This window comes from Otolemur garnettii, unplaced genomic scaffold (genome assembly GCF_000181295.1).
Source record: "Otolemur garnettii isolate 467f Iridium unplaced genomic scaffold, OtoGar3 scaffold00013, whole genome shotgun sequence".
NCBI lineage: Eukaryota > Metazoa > Chordata > Mammalia > Primates > Galagidae > Otolemur > Otolemur garnettii.
The window spans coordinates 20,155,581-20,171,012 of record NW_003852408.1 but is presented as its reverse complement, the minus strand read 5'-3'; the positions used below and the strand labels follow the sequence as shown (position 1 = coordinate 20,171,012).

Sequence of the window (15,432 nt, the reverse complement as noted above, 5' to 3'; positions counted from 1 at the left end):
TCCTTAGTTCAATGAGCTCAGGGACTCCCAAGGAACTCCACGTATGGAGACTTCTGCTTACAGCTTCTAATTATTTTCTAACAGATAATGGAACATTTAAGTTCAGAAAGGTCAAATTAAATTTGTAAGTGAATCAAAGCCCTAGATAAAACCGCAGCAGCAAAGCTCACTGTAGAAAACCCTAGCTTTTCAGCTGAGATAAAGGGCCCTCACTGACTGCTTATTCTTCTGTTGGAAATTGGTCTCCTGATTGGACTACCTGACAGGTGCGTCCTCTTTTCTAATCACTCTGTGCTGAGCTATTATGAACTGTAAGCAACAGGCAGCAAAAAGATGGCTTCTTAGGAGCCGCAGCAGCATTCCAAAGAGTTCAAACGCATATCCTGATATTTATTCCTTATTGGAAAAAAAAAATCAAGCTATTTATAGTACCAATTGTGTTAAGAGGCTAACAAAGGTATAGGTTCTATGGTAAGCAATTCATGATGAAATTAAAACATTTATGTAATAGTTATAAAAATGTGCATCCGAGTTTTTTATAAATGCAGAAGATTTATTTTTGTGTGTTTTCAAGAAAGTTATATACACTTTGATTTTTCTAATCAGAGAGTAAGAGTACCACAAAATGTCCTATGGGGCAAGAACAAATAAAAAGAAAATCACAAGGTCATGGAGGGTTGAGGGGCAAGAATACCTCTTGAACAAAGCTTGAGTTCCATCAATGCAACTGGTGGCCTTAGAAACCCAGAAGAAAAAATTCAGAGGGAATAAAACTCTATGAGTGAACTGCCACATTTTGTTAATTGTGGCAATTGTCTCACTTAAGTAATGGGACATTTGGCAGGAATTAGACTAATGGTATGAGAAGCCAGTAGTAGATTTTGGAATTAGAGAGTTTTCAGTTCAAATCCAAGATCTATCTTTCCTGACAGGAATTTTTTTTTCTTTTTTTTTGTGACAGAGCCTTGTCCTGTTACCCCAGTTAGAGTACAGTGAAGTCATCATAGGCCACTGCAACTCACACTGAACTCCTGGGCTTAAGCAATTCTCTTGCCTCAGCCTTCCAGGTAGCAGAAACTACAGGCCTGTGCCACCACAGCCAGTTCATTTTTTCTATTTTTTGTAGAGATGGGGTCATATTCTTTCTTAGGCTGGTCTTAAACTCCTAGCTTCAAGCAATTCGCCTGACTCAGCCTCTCAAAGTGCTAGGATTATAGGTGTGAGCTACTAGACTCAGCCTCCTTACTAGTTTGGGAATGAGAACAATGATTTAAATATTCTCTGTAAACTTCATTCTCCCACAAAATTTTAGGCATATTAATACCCATTTGTAGGGATTCCTATGGCTCAATCTACATGCAAAGAATCATTTTTTCTGAATTTTATAATTTACAATTTTGAGCTTATTTTACATATTTTGTTCTACAAAGTGTTTTAAAAGTATTTCTTCTATTAATAGTTGATTCATGGTGGAACATGATCAAGAAAGACATGCCAAACTAATCTCTTCCCATCCTGACTTTGGTATGTCACCCAGTTAAAGTTTTGTGTCCAAATCCAGTATAGTCCAGTTCCTTCTTGTACAGATTAGCTCTTATGTTTAGAAAAGGGAGGATATTAGTTAAAATAAAATCATACCCAAATTCATCTTTGTTTATGTCATTTCTTCATTTAATCTGGATAGATATCACTCTAGATGTGATCCAGGATTACAGATTCTTGTTGCTGAATGTAGAATTACACTCTGAACATTCAGATGGGTAGCTATCTGGGATCACTTTTTTTTTTGAGTCCGAGTCTCACTCTGATGCCCCACTCTAGACTGCCGGTTGCCTCAGCCTAGTTCACAGCACCCTCAAACTTCTGTGTTCAAGTGATCTTCCTGCCTCAGCCTCCCAAATAGCCTCCCAAGTAGCCAGGACTCCCAAATAGTTGGCACCTGCCACAACACCCAGATATTTTTTCTATTTTTATTGATATCCAAGACCAACTCTTGCTCAGGTTGGCCTCCAAGTCCTGAGCTCAACCGATCCTCCTACCTCAGCCTCCCAGAGTCCTAAGATTTCAAGTTTGAGCTGTTCTGTCTGGCCAATCTGGGATCATTCTTACCTATCTACTTTAGAGAATCCTTTTTCTATAACCATTCTTAAGGGTGATAGTGGTATAGAGATGATGTGACAAGGGTTCTGTTTGCAAATTTCTTTAATGTTCCCAGGTAAGAGCAGACTTCCTTTCAACTTGGTTAGTTTTTGACAGTCTGTACTTTGGAAGTAATAGTCATAAACCTCTGACTGATTCAGCAGTGGTGGAAGGTGGAATGAGGAATCCTTTTGATCATTTTGAGAAAAACTATAACAAAAGTTTGAAGATAGCTTTGGGAATTGAAGTAGCTACTTTTGCAATGCCGTATTTAGCAAGACCAATCATATATACGGTCCTTTTAAAAGATGATTACTCAGTGATGTCACGAAACTTGCAAAGGCACATTTAGTACATGATGGAGGACACACACAGTGGCTCAGGGCTGTCCCCAGACTCCTCAGGAGGTTGAAGCAGGAGAACTGCTTGAGCCCAGAAGTCTGAGGGTTCAGTAAGCTACAGTGATGCCATTGCACTCTGGCCTAGGCAACAGAGAGAAAACATATAATGGAGGGTATTTTTTCTCATTTATCCACATACTACACATAAGTAGATATCTAAGTGTATGTGTATCCCATTGCAAATATAACTGCATAGTAATCCCTTTTTCCCTCAATAAAATCATTTCTTTATGAATAACTGAAATCACTTTATCTAATATAGTGCAAACCAGGACTTTATTCACAGTCTCTTCCTCCTATAGAAATAATATTTTGTATCCTTAAGTCTATAAACAGATCATTAACAAAATTTTCATATCAAGGTTTGATACATTTGAAATTATTTGCAATTTTCTGGAAATTTTGTTTACTGGCCTTTGCTTTCTACCTGTATTTTATGAACAATCTTAGTATTATAACTGTTAGGCAGTTAGTTAGACCCAGCTCTCCTAGGAAGAAGAGCAAGGGTAGACCTCAGGCCTTCATCTTGGTGCCTCTCTCCTTAACTCTGTTCCAAGTGATTGTTCACACTGGAGGAGGAGGAATCACCCTACCAATCTACCAGTCAGAACTCAGCCTGCCAACTGTAAAAGGATGCAGAAGACTCGCTAGCCTGGTAGCAGGTTCACTAGAGTGTGGCAGGTGACCTAGAACAGAATTAGGACTCATTATCATTAGGTCCCCATGTGCAGGAAGACTCTGGTTCCAAGGTAACTCTACCCTAAGGCAGGTCTGACCCAGGAGGTATAAAAAAAGAACCAGTGTCCATAATCCTCACCTCTTTGCCTCTTTGCCTACTTGCCCTGGCAATGGAGGCCCATTTGCTGTCTATGGTGAACATATCTTGCTCTTGTTCTGTAAACCTACCTTTTTCTTCCTCAGTAAACTTTGTTCCATGCTTGCCTTACTTTCGGGTGTCTAGTCATGTTTTGACTAAGACCACTTGGAGAACGGAGGACCCACGTAGTTGTCTGAAACCTTCAAATTTCAGGAGACAGGCAGCTACCTTGAAACCCAACAAAACCACACCTCCTATTGAAACAGTCAAACTGAGTAGGAATTTTTCCTAAATAATAATAATTCTCAAGTACCATTCAGATTGGAATTAGAAACTGCACATAATAATAGTTCTCTTGCAGCTCTACATGGCATAGTAAAACATTCTCTAACTTGTACAAGATTCAACAACTTGTAGGGCTTAAAGAGCTGGAAAACACCGATATTATGGAAAGCTGTGCCTTCAACAGACTACTGATTTCCATGTACCCAATTTAAATATTGGTAGAGTAGATTGTGTACTCTTGAGAAATGTCCTTTCATAGGAGAAACACAAACCTTCAGAAAGCTCATTGCATTACATGTTGTGTTTACAGGAAGCCACCTATTTTGCATTTGGGTACTTCAAAAGGGAAATTAAGCCTATTGGAACACAAAACTTGTTGAACTCTTTAATATCCCCTAACACAGCGGTTCTCAACCTGTGGCTACTATATTTGGTTAACCTCTACTGGCAAAGATTTAAGGACCACACTCAGTTACCTTTTTTATTTATTTATTTTTGCCAAAATCTCTAGTAAAACCACTCTCGTCCCCCTTTTATACAGGATCCTGTCCTTGTTTCTTACTCTTATTGGAACAGAAATAAACAGGCAGGAGATGAGGGGAGGAAAGAGTTGTAATAACAGAATTTAGTCAGGTGAACACTATCCCAAATTACTAGATAAGATGCCAGGAATTCAGGAGTAACATGCTAAAAGTGAAACTTAGTACTGCTCTTTCATATACAATGGAAATATTCATAGGCAAGAATTCTCTGTTTTAGTACAGCTTTGAGAGACTCTAAATCTTGGTTCTAATAAAGTTTATAGGTTTGCTTTATGAAGATGAAGATATTGTTCTATTTTTAAAAGCAAAGTAACTTTCCAGAACTCTTCTTCATTACTTCAAATTATCATTTCTTAAAGAAAAGAGGATTGGGGGCGGTTGGTGCCTGTGTCTCAAGGAGTAGGGCCACTGGCCCCATATACCAGGGGTGGTGGGTTTGAGCCTGGCCCCAGCCAAAACTGCAAAAAAAAAAGAAAGAAAGAAAGAAAGAAAGAAAGACAGACAAGAGGATTGGTTAACTAACTTTTCAAGATCATGCCAATAGGATCCTTGACATTTAAGAAAAGGGCCTTTAAAATAAAAGGAATTGTGTATTTTTCACCTCTGAAATAGATGAATTGTTTTCACATATGCAAATGAAGAAATCCTACAAGGTCAAAAGATATTGAATTAAGTAATGTAAATTTAAAAAAATCTATTATTAGTATGATACAGGGTCTAGCTAAGAGTTACTCTTAGTATGTGAGTCATATGTATGAACTTTTGCAATGTGATGATATTATACAACAAAATAACTTTTCAAAAATTTTATAAGTCTGCTAAATTTGAGTGACAATATAAATGACCAATAAATTCCTTTCAGCCCATTCCCTTTAAAATAGTAGTACTGAATATCATAAAAAGAGTACAACGAGGAGAATATAAACACAATTCTCACAAATATTTCCTTAGAAAGTAGCAAAATGTCAATTGTGTATGATAAATAAAATTTCCTCTGTGTAGGGAGAAAAAACAAATTATTCTTTTAATAAGAATATAATCATTTATATAATAAGGGCAGGTGTTTTGAAATAATTTTCTTATGCCAATTTACTGAGAAATTTGTGCTGAATTTGGTGTGGGAAAGTGAAGAAGATTCTTGTGATCCCTAAGACAGGACTGTTCATCAGTCATTAGAATTCAGAAGAATTACAGAATGTCTTAAATTTTCAGGTTATTTTTTAAGAAAACACTGATATTAGATTTAAATATTAAGGAAAAATACAGAGGGGTGGGAACTCAGCAAAACCGAAAGTCTGTCTGATTTTATCAGACACACAGTCCTGTAATCTGGGAGTCATTTCTAGGCTACTGATCAGCACAATTTGGTGAATTCAAAAGAAAAGGCTGCATTTTCCCCATTGAAATGGTGCTATCTGAAACAAGAACTAGGACTGTGTATAAGTGCAGACATTCTTCTTAGGAAGGTGAACCTTCGGACTCATTTTCATAATGCTGTTCAACGTGATCTTTATGGGAATGAAGAATGCCTTGGCCACTCACGAGTAGCATGTTATTATTGTCATTATGAATCCATTAGACATATTCAAGTGAGCTGAGTAAAAGCCCTAGTACCAAATTCTCCTTCTCCTGCTTTTAATGTAGTATTTAGCAGCATGCAAAACTGTCCTGTATTTATTTTTGCCTATGGTAAAAATCCTAAGAAAATACAAAAGTCTTTTGCTTTGACCTTGAGTATCAATAGAAGAGTTGAATGTAGTGATGAATTTTGAGTATTAAGTTGCTGCATTTGTGACATATATTAATCAGGAAAGCACAGCTATATCTGATAAATATAGTGGTAGTGATTAGTGAATCTAGAACATTCTGCTGTAAGTGTAAAGTTGGGAAGTAGGAAGGGGGTCTAAATGATTAACAAGAGCGTACAATTCAATTGTCTTTGGAAGCCTTACTTTCTTTCTATAAAATGGTGTAAAATATATATGCCTGCACATAAATGAAAATATGCACATGGACCAGATTGCAAAAGAGACATGTAGCATGTCTGGGAAGATCTTATTTCAGCTTAAAAATTATTCTTGGAACATTCTATCATAGGGGTGTACTAGCTATCTTCGATCAACTTTTCCTTTGCCCAACAGCCTTCTCTTGCCACTGAAGTCTATTCTGCTACCTCAGCAGGTGTGTGTGTGTGGGGTAAATGTCTCTTTCTCCTAGGGCCCCTTAATTAATAACTGACAGTAGCTGGTGTAATGGCTCCGGCTTTCTGAACCCTTGAGTGGGATAATGCTGAGGCTTACACCAGCCGCCATCATCTATCAGTAGCAAGAAGCTCTAGTTACTAGCTAGTTCTACTGATTCCCCTCTCTTGTTTCCGTATTCCTCTATTCATGAATCTTCACCTCCAAAATAAACTACTTTCACTCAAATCCTTATTTCAGGAGCAACTTCTACTTCCAGAAGAACTCTAAGACATATATTAAACATATAGCTTTTAACCTAATAACTCTAGAATACTTGCAATTTCAATTAAATCCTTAGGTCAAAATTACAAATAATTTCCCTTATGCAAACCTTTCGATTGTGGTTTAATTGTTTACTCAAATATTTATAATGATTTGTACACCTAACAGATGAGCTAAAAACATAGGCATAGGTTTATGTTAAAATTACATCAGTAAACTACATAAAATATTGAATTCACCATCCATGACACCAGTTAAACTATCTTTTAATCATTATGATATTATCCTTCTAATGTTTTGAAAGAAGTCATCAAAATATAGGAAGCATTTCTGCCTAATATTTACTGAAACTTTGCCAATAGCAGTCCATCAATCTGTTAATCTTCTAGCACCTATCCACAAGTTGGAAAGGCACAGTCAAAATATTTTCCTCAACTTTTCTTAACTTTTAAAAAGAAAAAATTCCATTGACTCTGTTGGGTACCAAATCCATCAACCATCTAGGAAAATGACTCCTTTCATGGTTCAATCAGAGCCTCATCTAAAATTCAGCCGGAAATCTAAGACTTCAAGTTGCCATCTCCACTCCTGTTTCCATGGGGATAGACTTCAGATCAAGAAAAGAAAAAGTGGATGGGGTTAGGAGCTTTCAAATAATCATTCAAAATCATGATGAGGTTTTTAGAGCTTTTTTCCTTAGATTATTATTTTGTAGCCTCTTACCCCCCCTTTTCCCAGTCTGTTTCCATGGAAATATGACAAAAATGGCTACCCAAGCCTCCTGCAGAGATCATTAGCATTCTTGTAAACTTCAGCATTGGCCGTAGCTTAGGTAGGGCAAGATATTTTTTCCTATCAGTATTATAAATTAACCAACAGCTTATATTCATGGTAAGTTGTCTTTATAATTTCTACTTTCTTTCTAAATTCTGTTTACAAATCTATAGTTGTGATCAAGATTAATTTTGAGTAATTGGGACATCACTGAGCAAGCCATCAGTTTTAATTTTTAACATATGTGCCAGGACATGTAGTTGCAGAGAGTATTAAAAACTTCAGACACCTGCAGAAAGAACCGTTATTTAGTTACAAGACTCATCTGTTAGTTAGGCACTGCAAGATACGCAACAAAGATGATGTTTAAAATATGTGGCAATTGGTAAGGCATGGACCCAGCTGATTAGAACATCTGATTTGTATAGCCCTATTATATAATCACCAATAATAAGTTAAGCCAAAAAGTAGTCTTGTGCAAGGTGGTTAGTCTTAGACACAAACAAATTATTCAAGGTCACAGACTGAGCTTGTGAAAAATTTGCGAAAGAATTTACAAAAGAAACTGGGTAGAAAACGTAGCAATCCAGCTTTTAAAAAGTATCAAAGCGCATATGCTTGCATCATCTTTCATATGCAGGTCATTTTAGAATCCAAATCATCCTTATTACTGAAGACATTGTGCTAAAAAATAGAGAATGAACATATATGGCCTTTGATGGAACCCCTGGCAAGATACCTTGTGTTGAATGTAAAAAAAACACAACAGCGTGCTGCATATATAGTTTTATCCCATCCTACTCTCTGAAATTTGCTGAACAGCTCAATCTACACTTTGTGCTAAGGGAACGCTTAAAGTGCTGATTGACCTTGTAAAGTACATTCGTTCTTTAGAACTCTATTCTTATTCTATAGATGCAGTTATTTTACCAATAAAAAACAATTCAAATTCAGAATTTGAATTGAAAAAAAATTAAATTACAAGGGGTAATTACCTACTCAGGTAGGATTCTAATTTAAATTTAGCAGAGACTAATTTACTATAGAAACTAACGCTGACTGATATTTTAAACCAAATAGATCATAGCCATAATAAAATAAAGCAGTACAATTAATTTTTGAAGTCATCATTACTATTCCCCACATGCTGTTTGGCATAGTAGGTAAACATACAGCCCTGGAAAGCGGGGGACTGCCTGCAGGCCAAATCTGGCCTACAGCTTGTTTGTGTAAATAAAAAGTTTTGTTGGAACACAGTAACACCCACTGGCATTTCCTTTTGCTTCAATTGTCTATGGTTGCTTTCCCACCAAAAAAGAAAGTGTTTAATAATTGCTATAGAGAACACAGATCATGTAAAATCTACCTATTCTTTGCCCTTAAAAAAAAAAAAAAAAGTTTACTGATCCCTCCTCAAGGCTGACTCCTGAACGCAAAGACTAGACCTACCATTTCCTAACTTTGTGACCCTGGGTTAACCTTGGGTTAAACTCAGGTTCCTGGATTGTCATATCTTAGAATTAAATGAGTAACTATTTGTGAATTACTTATAACAATGTGTGGTACTTCTTAGTAAATATTAGTGACTAATTACCATCACCACGCAGTCCTTGCCTCACTGCCACTAATTTTAAGAAATACACTCATGATATTTACTTATAAATACATGGGTACATTTGGTTATCTTCGGTTGTTTAACATATATTCAGTTCAATTACATACTGCATTTACTTGAAGGCTATTTGGCCATATTTATCAACAAAATATAAAACCATTTTATATCTGCAATCACATAAAAAATAATTCACCTTTGGGATTACAAATATCTCTGAATTCTAATTTCTAATGAACTATCTAGGCAGATAGTTGATAATATAATGTGAAGTGGTTTTAGAAATTTCTTCAATTACAAGATTATACTATTTCCATGGGAAAAAAAACTTTATAAGTTGTGCCATCTTTCTTAAAATTAGTTTTTAAAGCAGGTTATTTGATAATGTATAAAAATGTATCCATTGCCTGGGCATCTATACTTACATCCATGAACTCCACGTTGGCCTTGGGACCAGTCGTCTCATTAAGAATCTTAATAGCTACAGGAATCTTCACTGTTTCTCCTTCAGGCACCCAAATACCCTTTGATGAAAAAAAAATTCACATTACATTTGACTTCTTAAATATCAATTTCTTAAAAACCAATTTAGAAGTTATATGTTCCTTCATTCACCAACAAACATTTATTTAGCAGTTGTTATACATTATGTCACTCCTCAACTTTGTTGTTTGTTTTCATTATCTGAAGATGAATACACATATATGATTCCAAGGTGTTTACACCATTCTCAAGTTCAACTTTTGTGCATGAAAAAGACTGAATTGTGAATACCTAATTGAAAGAGGAGAGAATAACAATATCTCACTTGGATAATATCATCAACTTTTCAAAACTTTGAGAAGGCTGTTCCATTTTTGAACTTCAGTTGCCATTTGTAATTTAGTGGATTGAGCTAAGTAATGTCACAGGCCCCTTTCAGCTTACATGTTTTCTAATTATTTTGCAACAACAATAAAATCATTAAAAAAGTGTATTTTAATGTTCCCAAACTTCAGATTGTTTTAAGAATTAATTTTTAACAGTATTTATTTGAGATTTAGTTTCAAAGAGAAGTAGTGGAGTGTATTAATTTTTCCACATTATGAAAAAGTATGTATGTGTTTGTGAAGGATTTTTATTATCTCTAAAGAAGTATAAGATATTTCTATTGGCCACTAACTTTCTCCTATCAAAATATAATTATAAGAATTGAATAAGATCTATGCATTGGGAATGAATGAAGTTGGTAGAATTTACATTAAGCTAAATGATAGCATTTCTGGACAAAGTGAATTCAAAGATTTGAATGGGGACTATGATTTTGATAAGACATATAAGATGACCAGATCATATAAGAATACTATTTTAAAAGACATGTTGTCCCAAAGGAACACAAAAGCAAATATGAGGTCAACGGGGAAAATAATCTCAAATTTTGATTTTTTCAGCCCTAACATCGTAACAGTCCTTTTATAAAAGTTCTAACATTAAAATAACAGCAAGGAAAACATACTCTGGTATTCCTGAGCAGCTCCACTTCCTATCTTTCTTAATATCGCTGGGTACAGTCAAAATAAAAGATAAAAAAGGTTTCTTCCCTTTGAACTTCTATGCTGAAACATATGTATTTGAGTTACTCAAAATTGTAATGATAAAAGGAGACCTGAACACAAGAATTATTCAAAAGTATAGTAGAAATAATAAAGAAAATAAAATACTTTAACCTTTAGAAAGTGAATTGATGATTACTTTCTTTATGAGTGAATAGGGACATAAATGAGTCAAATGCAAAATAATAAGCCACATTTCTTGTGTAACATTTGAATAAATTAAGGCAGAAACTGGAAAAAAAAGCCCAGGCTATTTTTTCTCATTGGTGGTATCTAGGGTGGAAAATAGGTTTACTATTCATTAGTCAATAATCTAGCTGCAGAGGGGGTCACTTTGTAAAGATATTGCATCATTATCAAAGTATCCCTAAAGTATGCATATAAAATAAAAATAGAAATTCCATGTGAATTAATTTATACTGGTTTTTTTAAATAAGTAAGTATAATCATCATTTTTTAGGCCTGGCCAGATAAAAATCAAACTATGCTGATATCCATGATATTGGTTCATATCTTTGAGCTGACAGCATATTTCTATTTAGGAGAAAAAAATAACCAAGTCATTGGTTAAGCTAATTTGCATTTCTATGGTCAGGAATAATCTTTTATAGTTTAAAACAGTATGTCCTTATAACAAGTAATATTGTTATTAATATTAGGGTCAACCATATACATGCCAGGCATAAAATTCAGACAAATTTGTGGAATTTCCAATAAATTTTTATTATAAGTAATTTCAATAAAGGCAAAACATTCATAGACAACAGACAAATAACTGCTCTTAAAAGAAGCATGGCTGGGTGTGTCATTCATGCCTCTCATCTCAGTGCCCTGGAAGGCTGAGGTGGGGGTTGCTTGAGCTCAGGAGTTTAAAACCAGCCTGCATAGGAGTGAAACCCCATTTCTACGAAAAACAGAAAATCTAGCTCGGTGCAGTGGCACATGCCTGTAGTCCCAACTATTTGGGAGGCTGAGGCAAGAGGATTACTCAAGCCCAAGAATTTGAGGTTGCTAAGAGCTATGACACCATGTCACTATACCTAGGGAGACAGAGTGAGGCTGTGTCACCAAAAAAAGAGAACAGCATAAGAAAGCCTTATTATTAAATGTTAAATATGTAATATTTTTTTCCTGCAAATCATCAAATAGTATTTAGTCTTGAGTTACAGAGCATCCATAGTTTAAAATAAAACTTAATTTCCATGCTATATTATCTTTTTTTTTTCTTTTACAGTTTTTGGCCGGGGCTGGGTTTGAACCCTCCACCTCCAGCATATGGGGCCCATGCTATATTATCTTTAAAAATATAAGGGTGATAGTACTTTCTAACAATACCATATTGAGTTACTTTAAATGTCAAAGTTTATTGTAATGCATTTAAATTTGGTCATTTATCTCTATCTTTCTTCTCCATAAACACATAAATATGCTTACTATTTTAAATATGCTTTAAATTTTGTCAATGTGACATGGAGAATTGGTAACAGACCAAAACTTAAGGGCTGGAAACTCTAATATGCTTCAACAAAGAAATCCTCCCTTATATCTATGGATATGGAGGTTTGAGGGGGAAAATTCTGGACGAGATAATTAGAATGAGGCTTTCTGGTGGCGAGGTGACCCAGAGTGATGGTCAGGACTGACTCAGTTCAGTGCATTACTTTCCATTTTCCAATTGTTAAAATCAAGTTTAGAACTTAGGCTATTACGTTTATTAATCCAAATAATGTTCTTGATTTTGTTTTCCCATAAAATGCCTAAAATTTAAAATTATTAAAAAGGCATGAATAAAACTGCAAAATAAATAGATTAGAATTTTGAGTCTATAAAATGATACTATGCAAGTTCTTTTTCTCAAACATAATATTTGTGTATAAGCACCGAAACAAGATAAATTGTGTTTCTTTGAATGGACATAGAATTTGAAAATTTGAAAAGGCATCAAGTCTGCTTAGAATAACGCCTACTAGGCAAAGCAGGTGTTCAATTAACAAACTGAACAACAAATGCATACTAGAACAATCAAGAAATGTCTACACTTTGACCTTAGGATAAAACAGTTTCAATTTTTGGAATTTAGATTATTTCAGAACACTCAGGGCAGAAAAATTTGGATTTATATTCTAATTGTTAATATTTTCCATTCAATCAGTGTTTTAAATACAAAACAGAGAACATTTTAAACTGTAAAATTCTTGACAGCCAATTTATTTTATCAGATATGTTTGTACAAATGTAGGTTTGCATATAGCATTAAGAATAATGTTAAGCTGCCAAAGTCAAGTCTGAGAATTATTGTAATGAACATTATAAGCAATATTTTAGCATTAGCACAACAGAGTTTCTTATTCTTTCTCTTTACCGTTAAACTAAATTCTACCATTATTAAACTTGGGCCTCCATAGGTCTTATAATTAAGTCAAGTAATAAACATACAAATGCCTTCAGCTGAGCTTCTCCTTTCTAGAAATATGTGTTGTTAAAAATGTACAATATCACACTTTTCACCAATCTGACCTGAATTTTACATATAAAGACACTGTTTCAGTTTGACAATAACAAGGAGGACATCAAAACTAGGAAAATTATTTATAAAATCACAAATGTAATTAGGTAAGCAAAAAATGACTTAGGAACTAAACTATTATAGCATAAGCACATTCATGTGGCTTCTGAGGACATTAGCTAGTATAGTCCTGACAGAAAGGCTTTTGGATAAAAAAAAAAAAAAAGCATAAGAAAAAAAGAGCAAGATATTATGGCACACCACCCAGGTATGTCCAGGATTTCATGGGGCACCATGTACTGGTAAAGAAAATTGGTTTGGAGCTGGCAATTTTGGATAAGAATGATAATTTGCCAAAGGGAAGATGATATGAAAAGGGCCAGGAGGGCACTGACATAAAGAACCATATTGGCTGGCTTTGCACCTTGCTTCCTGCCTGTTTCTCAATACTACATCCATTCCAGTTGATTCAATAAAAATGAATGAACTCATTTGTGCATCAAACCTCTCAATTCTATAATGGTATTCCTCTCTGAATATTAAAGGGAAATTAAGTTGGTTAAAGTAATAACTCTGGCTATTATTTTTCTAAAGTCTGAAACAGGACTTCAGATAACTGATAGTGTGTGTTGTTTTATACTTACTTTATAAACGGTTCCAAAGGCACCTGAGCCAAGGACTTTGACCCTCTTCAGCTCAGTTTCTTTCAAAATGCGAAGCTGAGCTTGATTGGGTGCTGTGCCACTGGGGGTTAAGGGTTCTACCAGCTGCAAAGCAAAAACAATATAGGGTTATACAACTTTCAGTCCAAAAATCAGTCCTCTCTCTGGGCCTCTCTCTTGTACACGCGAACACACTTCCCTGCACACACTTTTCTTGTTATGTGCACCACTCCCTCTCCCCAACCACACACATCCTTTCTCTTTTCTTGCTCTTTACCAGGGTCAACATAAGTAACAAATATGTGCCTACCTTGATGTAGCCTAGGCTAGGAGATTCCATACATCAGAAAAAAGAAAAAGGGAAGAAAGAAATGCTACCTTCTTAGAGCTTCAAAAAATCTAGCTGGGAAGCCAGGTGGTCCTGATTCAGTAGATCTGGACTATGCTTAAAATTTTGTCTCCTTGTAAGTCAGAGAATTCCAGGTGCTGCCTATATACTATCGTGGTCCTTAAACCCATTTTATGGACGAAGACTATTCCTTGATTTGATTCTCGATCATAAGTGGATTCTATTAAATGCAAGAAATAAAATACCCCCTGGGGAGTGAAACTGCGTTTGGCTTCCCAAAGGGGTACACTTAAACATCAGTCTTGAGAAAATGAAAATGGATTGACATTGAGGGTGGGGCATTGCTTCTGCACAGCAGAAGGCAGATGCAGGAACACACACAAGGCAATAGAGCAGAAAGCGTGGCCGGTAAGCCGGGTGAGTTTAGGGTGGGCAACACCAGGGTGTGACGTAGGCTGCCTGTGGCCAAAAGAAGTAAAATTAGACTGGTAGTTTTAGATGTTACAGTCAAAATATGAGGCAGCCTGAGGACGAATGAGGCAGGGGAAAGATATTTGAATATGTGCCAATTATTTTCATGTGTGAAAAAAAGTCTATACATAAGAAAGACTTTGGGCACCAAAAAGTCTCTTTCCTATTCTAAAATTTTAGATTTTTATCTACATATTAGAAAATAGGCAAGAGAGAGAAATAGGAAGGTTTTGTTTTCTTTTTTAAGTTAAATAAAGGACCTTTATTAACTTTACCCATAGACAAATGGCCTGGTTTTCTTCAGCATAAAGAAATAATTAAATGATACATGCAACTAAAATTGTCTTGAAACCACTGTGGTATTTCAAATTCATATATGTATTTATACAACTCAGTGCCCAGTGGCCCTCCAGGTTGGGTATTATTATAACGCATCTGTGGACATCACAACCCTCTTAATTAGTGCAACCGTGTTAAGTGAACACAGTGGCTATAGTGAGAACTTCGGGAAGAACATGATAGAAATGATTGAGAAACTTAAACTATTTTCTAACAGCTTAATAACTTCCGGATTCTACTCCACTATCAAATTTACATTATGCAAATGATAAATTTGGTAACACGTAACTAAATGTAAGTCACAAAAACATCTTTAGAAAGAATCATTGAATCATTTGTTAAATCTAAAAATGACTCTTCTTCATTTGAAGTCAATACTACCTGACAGAAGGTTTTTTTCCTTATGGATTTTGATAGATATACTGTGTGTATAATAGGAAACTTTTTAAATTTTTTTCTTTTCTTTCTTTCTTTCTTT

General features: G+C 35.2%; 1 protein-coding gene across 1 annotated transcript in view; it reads right to left on the bottom strand.

Moving 5' to 3' along the window:
- The window catches only part of ERBB4 (erb-b2 receptor tyrosine kinase 4), a gene marked incomplete at its 5' end in the record, with an annotated part of 720,994 nt that overhangs the window by 210,531 nt on the left and 495,031 nt on the right, over positions 1 to 15,432 (bottom strand). Inside the window, 2 exons of the mRNA XM_023510372.1 lie at positions 9,461 to 9,559; positions 13,778 to 13,900. Of these exons, the coding sequence (XP_023366140.1) occupies positions 9,461 to 9,559; positions 13,778 to 13,900 (222 nt within the window). The remainder of the gene's footprint in view (positions 1 to 9,460; positions 9,560 to 13,777; positions 13,901 to 15,432) is intronic.